General features: G+C 36.2%; 1 protein-coding gene across 2 annotated transcripts in view; it reads left to right on the top strand.

Moving 5' to 3' along the window:
* Positions 1-6,173: 6,173 nt before the first annotated feature.
* The window catches only part of nkain4 (sodium/potassium transporting ATPase interacting 4), a 47,145-nt gene continuing 42,098 nt past the window's right edge, over positions 6,174-11,220 (top strand). Inside the window, exon 1 of one of the 2 annotated variants that reach the window (XM_028453876.1) lies at positions 6,174-6,627. In XM_028453876.1, coding sequence (XP_028309677.1) covers positions 6,574-6,627 — 54 coding nt within the window. In that variant the 5' untranslated portion in view covers positions 6,174-6,573. The remainder of the gene's footprint in view (positions 6,628-11,220) is intronic. The other variant, XM_028453875.1, reaches the window with a different exon arrangement.

The following is an 11,220-nucleotide window of genomic DNA, read 5'->3' as shown; positions in this document are numbered from 1 at the left end:
CGAAGGCAGCACCATGTGACTCCAACTGGCATCAAGGCACCTTCAACAGTGTAGAGCACTTCCGCTTTCAGTTTTCAAAATAAAAAAAGCACAATATAGTCCAATGTAATGAATGAATGATCCGACGTGGACAAAGGACTTCCCTTTAATAATTGAGTGAAAGTACTGGAGTTAGTTAGATATATAGATAGATAAATAATGAATAATAATAATAATAATAATGCATTGGATTTTTCATAGACACTCAAAGCACTTAACATTGATGTGCATTATTCTTTCACTCCACACACAGTAGACAGACAGACAGACAGACAGACAGACAGACAGACAGATAGATTTTTTTTTAATCATTTTGATCCAGTCTGGATATTTGCGTATTTGATCATGATTTTTGTATATAAAGAAAATCAAAAACAAAGTTAAAAATGTAATTAAAAAAAATGAATCGGGGTGCTGATACATTTAGATCTACAGTATTGTTATTATAGGAATATACATTTCTTCCAAGCCTTTAGTGTGAATGATCATGTACCATGATCATTAGAATTGGAGCTAAACGGAGGTTTGCGCTCTTTCAGTGCTCTTGTTAAATCTGAAATTGTACAGTTTTATTACATATGGGTAAGGTTATGTTAAGGGAAAAAAAAAAAATCTAAATTAAAAGCCAGAAATTTGAGAGCCTTTCCCGGTTTGACATTTTATGAACACTTTGTGAGCAAGTGACTGAGTTGTTGTTCCAAGACAAATAAAGTACAATGTTATTTCAGCTTTTTTTTCTCATATATCTCAATAACATCTAATACCGTTCTAAGAACTGATCTTAGATGTAAAAAAAATACCCTAGATGTGGCTCTAACGGACCATATATTACTGGCAAAAAGGACAATGGGTTTTTTTTCTCAATCTGTTATTATCTCATATCATTTTATATGTCATTTGTCTGCTCTTGACTTCATAGTTTGACATCATCATTAAAATCATTCATTTGTTGGGATTGATGCAGGGTTGTTTTATTTAGTGAAACTAATGATATAGGATGAAAAACAATATGGAAAAAGAATTAAAAATATGGTCCATGATTGTTTCAGGAGTAGGGGAAAATGTAGGCACACCATACAGTGAATGATGCAAGAAGAAGCTTTTGTGGGATAGGTTTGAAGTTCACGCACCCATATTAGATATCTTGTGAGTCCAAGTTTTAAACTTGGAAATGTAACTGGTAAGAGCATGTCTTTAGGTTTGACACAAATCAATTAAAAATATTTTTGAAGACACATTTCATACATAGATGAGTTCTAGTAATGCTCATTTTATAATTATTTTTGCTTTTATGTTGAAAGCCACTCATTTCCGCCCACATGTTCTCTTTTATTTAGCTTGATGCTGCCGTGAAGTCGCCCATGCACTTAAAAGAGGTCCTCTGAGAGCGCGCCCCCTGGTGGTCACCATCTACACTACATCAGTGCTGAGAAAACGCTGGTGGGAATCAGAGTCTTCACCGAAGCTTCCTTCCATCATAAATATTTCACATGCTTCTTATAATAACCGCCGTGTTTATCCTTCATTTAGTCTGAAACTTTATTCATATCGGGATGGAGATCAGATCAGATGAGACTGTGCCACTCAGGGCACATGTATAATGTTAAACTTTAATGAGCATAGACCGAAATAAAGAAAGTGCTCACGTGCTAGTCAAGCAGTCACTGGTGTGTGCGGTTTGTAGCTATGAAGGAGAACTAACTGGTACTGGTGTGGAGGAAAGCTGCTGACAGTACATTTGTCTGTTTCATCATTTGAATGGTGTATTTATTGGGTTTACAGTAATTTAAAAAAAAAAAAAAAAAAAAAAAAACAACCTTCTGTTTTCATTGCTAAAAGGTTAAGTTAGTGCAACAGTGCTCACATGAACAGCTTTAACTGCTTGATGACTTGATATTGTTAGCTTAACTTTGCTCGGACGGTCACAGACATAATTTCTATATTTAGCTCACATTTAGCTAGTTTTTCTTTCATTTGACACAGAAATTTATTTTTTAAAAAACATGTTCTATATAATTGTTAAAAATGTGTACACCTGAAAAATAAATTTAAATCTAAATGTAAATGTTAAATGTAAACGTTAAATGTAAAAGTTAAATCTAAATGTTAACTGTAAATATACAGTAAATGTTAAATCTAAATGTAAATGTTAAAATCTAAATGTAAATGTTAAAATCTAAATGTAAATGTTAAAATCTAAATGTAAAAGTTAAATCTAATCTCTGGCTGCAGTCAGTGGTGTGGGCGGGGCCGCATTATCAACAGGCGCTGGCCTGCATACTTGACGAGCGATTTAACATTTATATTTATATTTAACATTTAGATTTATATTTACATTTAAATTTTGATTTTATATTTTGATTTTATATTTTGATTTAAATTTGAAATTTGAAATTTGAATTTCAAATTTAAATTTCAAATTAAATTAAAATTAAAAATTAAATTTAACATTTACATTTATATTTAGGAAAGTGAGCTAAATATACAAAATATGTCAGCTATGAAACAGTGTCTGAGTTTTTACGTTCAGCACCCCATATGGCTTTGTAACAATTGTTTGAGTATTTAAATTGAAAACTGCTTCTCTTTTACTGTTGTAATGTTATTGTACAATGCATCCCCCCTTTACTTTCTTATAACTTCTATCACTTTATAAGACTTTTGCGGACAAGTATTGCAAATTAGCACATGCTAAAAAAAAAAAAGAGCAAAAAAACTTAACAAATAATAAAAAATAAAAAAAATTGGTGCTAAAGCAAGGAAACACTTTTCGTGAGATTTAAAGTATGTCAGAAAAGAAAGTGGGTATAGGGAAATCTAATAAAGGGGACGGGGTAACAGCTTGAGACACTTTCAATGGCAGAAAAAGAAAGGATTTTATCCTTTTGCTATTGTTGTCCACTAAAGGCCAGACGCACGGGTCTCCTCCACAATGTGGTTCCCCTCGGAGCAGCACACCACTGGTTGCCCTGTCACTTCACATTAATGTCTCTGAGGGAAATGGCAGCCTGGAGGGCCACACTGGATATAAAAGAACGACTCTGAACACACACACACACACACATACAAGTTTACAAAATAAGTAGATTTGGAGGGGAAAAAATAGGTTAAATGTGCACTTATGATAAAACTAGACCAGTAAGCCCATTCTCATGAGTCCTCCATTACATTTAAGCCCCTTACACACACACACACACACACATATATAGACACACTTTACATCCCACACATTCTGATAATAGAAATACAACAGTAGCTACACATGTCAGAGCCACACGACAGTCACCACCACCACCACCACCACTGTATATGACATTGACCCTAACTGACACAAACGCAATAATACTATATGATTCCACACAGTGAGTACACTCACCACCTTGGGTTGCCATCAATCATATAAGTGTGTATTTCCTGAGTTGACTGCACGGAGTTTAGACCAGAATATTCAATAAAGGGTGACTGTACAACTTGGAAAATGACAAGGATGTGAGATAAGAAATATGACTTTATGGGTGGTGGAGAAATGAAGGTGGCGAACAGAGGAGGAGGAGGAGGAGAAGGAGGAGAACGAGGAACAAAAAAAGAGAGTTGGAGTCGGTGATGAAATTTGATGTGAAGTGTTCCCTCACTCAGCCCACACATTCATCAAAGATTGATAAAGCTGGTTAGAAGAGAGGTGGGAGCTGCGTCCATGCACTCTGAGAGAGGAGGAAGAGGAGGGAGGAAGAGGAGGATGGAGAGAGAGGGAGAGAAAGAGAGAGGGAGGAGGGAGAGGGAGAGGCAGGAGGGGAGTGACTATGTGCTTTTAACATCTTTTCCATTATAAATCACATTGGCCAGTAGCTGCCCAGAAGGCAAGAAGAGAAGATGCCAGGGCCTGATGGGCGGAGTCAGAGGGTGTGAACAGATAACAGGAAATGAGATGGCAGCATCGACAAGAGTATTGTGTTGACAATGGAAAGGAGGAAAAGTCAATAAAGCCCTTTTTGTGGCTATAACTCATTCCCTTATTTTAGGTGGTCTCCTAAAACGTGCTCCATATTTATATTATTATATTATTATTTATAAACCTTCTTCAGGGTTTCCATGTACACTTCCTGCTGCTGCTGCTTCTTCACCGCCAGCTTCATCTGCAACATCCTTTGACTAATAAATCAATAATCTTTCCTCTGGACATGCCCAAAATATCCCAATCTGGCCACTGTGCCCTTCTCTTCAGCTGCTGCTCTGCTCTACACATTGCTAATGCTGTATTTAGAATAATATAAACACAACTTTGTCTGCTATTGAAGCACATTTCTTCAACTGAAACATTTCATAATGTTCTATTACAAGTGCACGTGCAGCCCTCGTTCTGATTTTGTGCGGCCCCCAAAAACAAATGCACGGAATGACTTAAAAATAGTCAAAAACTGATAAAGTTACACAGAATGAGAACAATAAAACACAATTGACAACACAAAACACACAAAAGGATGTCAAAAACACATAAACAACAACAAAAAATATGCAAAGTGAGAGAAAAAAAAGTAATACATGATACCAAAAAACACACAAACAACAAAACCACACAAAATGAAAATAAAACAACAGAAAAAAACACATAAAGTGGGATAAAAATACACAAAATGACAACAATAATAATGCTCAGATTGGTTAGATTATAAATAATGACTTTCGATTCTTCTTCAGATGAGATTCTAAATGCTAATATGGATTCTCATAATGTGGTCCTCAGATCAATCACATTTTTTGTGAACCTCAGTGTGATAAAAGTTGCCCATTTCTAGTATTGCCTATTTTAGACTCTTGTTGTAAAAGGCCAGAATTGGGAGCTGGTATGCTGTATGTGAAGCACTTTAGCACTTTACATTGGTAGGAAATAAACACAGTTCAGTGTTTTTCTGACCAAACAAAGTGGATTTCTGTTGTTGTAGTTTATATGACACAAGAAGTGGTTGCATCTATAATGAAGAGCTGGATAGAAACCATACAACTTTCTTTGAGTAGGATATACAGTATATATATATATATATATATATATATATATACATATATATATACATATATATATATATACATATATATACATATATATATATACATATATATACATATATATATACATACATATATATACATATATATATACATACATATATATACATACATATATATACATGCATATATATACATACATATATATACATGCATATATATATACATACATATATATACATGCATATATATATACATACATATATATACATGCATATATATATATATATATATATATATATATATATATATATATATATCAACACACAATAACTTTATAAAAACTGCTAAATATTATATCACTAAAATAATGCTTCACTTTTAAATATCTAAGGAGTGCGTTTTTGTGTTTTTTACACTTGTGAAAAAGTGTTTCAATGCAAAAAATATATAATGAAATAAAATATTTGAGACCCAAATAAATGCATTTGAACACATTTTTTTTAATTGATTTTGAAATCTTTTATTTTCTGGATTAATAATAAAGACACAAATGTATTACCCATAATATGGCCCAAATACAAAAAAGATGAAAATAATACTTTTCAATCAAAAAAAACAAAAAACAAATTCAACTAAAGAAAAAAGTGTTCAAATGCAATTATTTGGGTGTCAAATATTTTTTGGCATTTCAGCACTTTTTTTTTCTTTGATTGAGAATTTTTATTTTGATTGAACTAATATCTTTTTTGTATTTGGGCCATATTATGAGTAGTATATTTGTGTCTTTATTATTCAATCAGAAAAAAAAACCGTATTATCTTTTTGATTAATTGAAGTCATATTTCTTTTAATTGAAAGGGTATTTTTTTAAACAATAATAAAGTCACAAATCTGGTTTAAGGCGTGCGTATTGGTGTGTTACGTCACCAAACCAGCAGATGGCGCTAACTACTATCAAACCTGGCAGCAGCAGCGTGGTTAAAAGTCACATTTGCTTGTTGTGGCGCTTTCATTTCTTCAAAACGAGACAAATATGATCCATCACATACTAAGAAAACGTGTCCAGTGGAAACAACAGCACCTAATCCTCACTACTCATTTTAAATCAGCTTTAACTGGAAGGTTAGAACAGTTCATCATGGGAGCAAATGAGCCTATCTTTCATGTTTAAACAGTTTGTAATGGATCAGAATTGTTTTATAATTGTTGCTCCTGTTCAGCCCTTGGTCAGTCCAGTATCTGTCTCACTCCCAGTGGACTACACCTCCTCCACCTCCTCCTCCTCCTCCTCCACCTTCTTTTTACGCACCATCCTCCAGTTCCTACAGTCACCTCCTCCTGAGCGCCCGGACCGGCTGGAGTCAACCATCTCCTCCAGAGCCGCTTTACCTTCTCTTCCATCAGGGCTCAGATCTTAAAGTAGACCCTCAGAGTAGCGGAGGAGGACGATGGGACCCCGGTGTTGGGCTCAGGGCTGAGATAAAACCCCGAAGTCTATCCTTGTGCGTCCGTGCGTTCACCGTTGACACAATGGGCTGCTGCAGCGGACGATGCACTCTCATCTTTATCTGCACTTTACAGTTGGTGAGTGAACACACTCTTTATGTCACTGCTTAACTTTAAAAGTCTTTAATGGGTGAGAAAACAGGGAACAGCAAGTCAAAAAAGAAAAGCTACTTTGTCACTGGTTGGTGGTTACCAGTGGTTCTTCATTTGACACACCATCCATCACCCCATAATAATGACCCAAAAAATGTTTATTAGATATAAATTAAAATATTAAATGTATCATAATGTTAGAGGTCATCACAGAAGTAGTATTGGAAATTAATATAATTTCCAAACAAAAGTGAGAGTAATATGTTGTCTTCAAAATAAAAGCTTTTTTTTTTGTTTTTTTTGTTTTTTTCACATAGGGCTAGGCGATATGGACCAAAACTCATCGCGCAATATTTTTTTTCCCCTCCGAATAGCGATAAGCGATATAAATCGCGCTCATTTGATTTCAAATGAAGTTTGACCAATTCTGGGTTAGATTTGATGATCCAAATGTCACAAGTCCATTTACTAACAAACAGCGGCACAACATGTGCCACTTTAATCTTTTTCTCCTCAAAAGGACAGCACGTAAGAGTGAGTTCTGTAGTGTGGCTTGTTTAGTGGAAGGTCTGGGTCAGAACGCACTCAGAAAACCATCAAACAGCGACTACTAAAACATGTATTTTAAAACAAAATAAGCAATAAAAAATATATATATATTGATATTGTAATTTTTTATATCCACAAATTAGAACACTCAGATCTTGAATGTTGATAAATTGCCTAACAATATTTCCATGAAAACTACTAAAAGTGAAAAAAAAAAGAAAAAAAAAGAAAAAAAAACAGATCTGCTACCCTATTTTGAGTCCCGACCCACCAGTTGAGAACTTTAGTCTACCTAACCACAAGTTCTTATGTGTGGTCTAGCTTAGTGTTTATCAAATGGGGCTACATGCACCCCTCAGGCTATGCACCAGCAATAGAGGGGGTACTAGAGAGAAAGAGAGTGGAAAATTAACAAATGAAAGCTTTAAAAATATGGGGTTAATAATGTTTATTTTTATTATTTTATTTTTGATTAAAAATAATCATGATAATGGAAATGAATTTGATTAGAACATGAACTGAAAAAACAAGGTCCCACACCAGGCAGGAGATGACCGGAAATGATAAATACGATAAAAATTAGATCATTTAAAATGTGTGTTATCACTTATTCATTGCATCATGATTCTATATTTTTGGTTTTTCATAGTATTCTGAGCAAAATGTTGTATTTGGGTAAAGGGGGTACTTGGATTCAAAATGAAGAGAAATGGGGTACTTAAGCCAAAAAAGTTTGAGTATCCCAGGTTTAGCTCAATCTGTGACCTGGACTCAGGCTTGTTGATGTCAGACTGTATTAAAGCTGCAGACAAGCACTGAAATACACCCAAAAACCCTCCTTTTTAGTGGCTTAATCTAGAGCTCAGGTAACAAGCTTACCCCCATATGCTCTGTACAAAGTTACAGTAATCACTTCATCTGAAACATATAGGTTTTTAAGTATAAGTCTAGCATTTTTACTGGCAGTGTTAATTTGGTGAGTTTGAATGAAAAATGGATAAAGGATGGATGGAAGTTAAAGGTCAGAAGTGTGTCAGTGAAGATCAGGTGTGTGTTTGAGAATAAACATCCAATCTCGAGACTTAAAGTTCACTTAGTTTTTGATCAGTCATCTGTTGCCTGAGACATTTTGCTGACGGTCATCCAATCTCACAGGGTGCTTCCCTTTGCCCGTATCCCTGAGCAGAGTTTAGTCGACAGCCTGTGACAATGTTATTTACGGTGGCATTAAAACCTCTCAGATACAGGCTGCATTCAAACAACAGAGGGAACAATGACATTATCTTCAGGCTGAGGAAATAAATGTGATGTATTGCATTCTCTATGTGTGACTTTAAACGGGAAATGATGTAAGAAGACAAGCGGAGGCTTGCTTCTATCCCACTCCACAGGTTTCTTGCTTTATTCTGCAGTTGAGAAATACACTGAGGTTAGAAATGAACCCGGATTCATCTTTAAATAAAACTCGAGCGCAAACCTCCACTAAGTGCCAAATTTTGTCTTCATTTACACTTTAAAGATTTGGAAGAAAAATATTTCCCATAAATAATGATACATTAGATCCAAATGTACTGTATGGACACAAAAATTTGCGATTAATAACGCAAGATGGATCCAATCCAGACGAAACTCAGAGGGGTAATTGATGAACCGACCTGACATTACAGATTCAAATGTTATAAAAATTGGTCAATAATGAACCAAGCTAAACATTTTTGAAATTCTTCAATGATGAGCGATAGGGATTTTTCAATTTTTGAAAACTTGGCAGAAGTAAAAATATATTCACTTAAAATACACAAATATTTCTGTCTTTTGCATTTTCAACAATTGTTAGACAGCCGGTACCTCTATGTTGAACTTTTGTTCATTGAATTAAACTAGCAAAGGCTCTACAATGACACACATAAGCGCTGAAGATTATGAACTGAGCTCAAGACACACACACGCACACACACACACACACGGAGCTTCAAAGCTTTCCGCTTCGTTAAAGCAGAGGTCAAGCATTGGTTATGAGCTTTATAAAGCTGTCAGCTGGCTGCCTAAGAAGTCCCCAAAGACTTCAAGAAACTGCTTTATTTTCCTCGGCACTGTTTCTGGATAAGAGGAGACTTCCTGTCACACATCTACACGCAGTTGAATTTAACCTGCAAAAATTGGTTGTATCTAACCTTGGCTAACCTTTCCAAAGGTCATTCGGTTGTGTGAGTCTTTAGGTTTGTGTCTGCTGACATTAATAAAGGCGTTTGACAAACAGAACGAGGGACCTTTGCTATCTCTTGGCTGAAACCTATGCATTGGCAATGAGCTAGGTTATTCCCAGTCCATTACAGGTTAAAACTGCCATTAACAAAACCTCATACTCTGCTCCGAAGATGTAAAAATAGCCCCTGTGAACCCCAGTGTGTGCTAATTATCCAGTCAGAGTGCTTTGATCAAATCTCTTTTGGCATACTGGCCTTCCTCTAATTGAACTGCGATGTGCTTTCCCCGTCAACAGGCTGAGTGGTGGGACTCATCTCTCTGGTTAAGAAAGCAACCTTATAATGAGTTTGTATTGTTCAAACCGCCACTGTTCTCTCTTTCCTTTGCAACCAAACTGTTCTAGACAGTGGGGCTGGATGCTGGATGCTTGTCAGGACCACCAATTGCGCACTTTGTCACTAAGCCTTGTCCCTGCAATGATTTGTTTGTACTCTGAGACACAGGCGTTCCATTGTTGGTTGGTTAAGGTGTTGACCTAACGCTGACCTGATGTTAAAGATTTTCTCATTGGTTGGATCCAGAAACCAGCCTAGACTCATTGTGAATATCAGCAACTAGCCATGACCACTCTTTAATGGAGCTGACAGCTGCTGTGGCTCTGTGGACTACAGGTGATAAATGATGGAGGCCTCTCCATCGGTTGTGGTGGGTTTTTTTTTCGGGAAAGACCAGCCAAGAACCATGAGCCGACACATATAATCACACTGACCAAGGGTAATGAGCTCAGAGCAGAACGGTGACCCCGAAAAAGGCGGCACTGATAAATGCGACGTCACACATAGGCACTATTTCACACACTCAGACACGCCCACAGTCACAGCTGCACATTCTGGACTGTGAGTTATTGGTTATTTAGGAAATGCTGGGTAAAGTTTACTGCCTTCGTGTATGGAGAAGATAGAGCTTTGACAAAGTTGAAATAAATCTACTTTCATTTGTGCTCAAAGAGGACATAATATTATTAAAGCTGTGGCTCAAGGTATGAATTTAGTTTTAATCTTTGGCTTTTTCTTCATTTCTCTCTTTTAAACCAACAGTCAGACTGCACACATCGAATCTCAGAGCGTATATCATGTGTGTATGTGACATCCAACTTTTCCCCTTTTGATGGCATAGTTAGATACTATACTATCTTTGTAGCCAAAGCTTCATAGAAGAAAATTGGGTTCAACCAAAGTGCTTCCAAGAAAGTTTTAGTCAAGAAGCAGAGCAACACATCTGAAAGTGTGTTTTCTCTGAAGGCACAACATTATCCCATGGCAGGCCTTACCTCACCTCCTACATATTACAAAAGATTTATGCAGCTTTACTCCCAATTTCCACAACTAAATGCGTTTGCATTTTGCCACTCGGCTTCTCACAAATCCAATTGCGTATGTGTGACAAAACAGGCAGATGGGAGGTCCTGGCCTGTGACTTTGACATTAATGCACCACAAAGCTGTAATTAGGAATGATTACTGCAGCTAATGTGATAAAACACTGTGCCCTTCTTTGGCCAGCAGATCAGTCAGTGAGGATCGCTGTACTCTATTATGTTACTGTATCTCCTGAAAGTCCAGTTGTAAGTTTATACATCTAACCTTCTATCTATTGAAATATAAGTCTACGGTTAGCAAGAGCCTCCACGTGCTGATTTTAGACGATATGGATGCTGCAGGAATCTGTTTGGTCTTTCGGAGAGTATTATGTGTGACTGTGGTCCAGTATGATCAATGGTAATAAACTGGATTTCCTTAGCACTACCAAGTGGATGTAGAGA

This window comes from Gouania willdenowi, chromosome 7, assembly GCF_900634775.1.
Source record: "Gouania willdenowi chromosome 7, fGouWil2.1, whole genome shotgun sequence".
Lineage (NCBI taxonomy): Eukaryota > Metazoa > Chordata > Actinopteri > Blenniiformes > Gobiesocidae > Gouania > Gouania willdenowi.
This window is presented reverse-complemented; position numbering and strand designations above follow the sequence as displayed.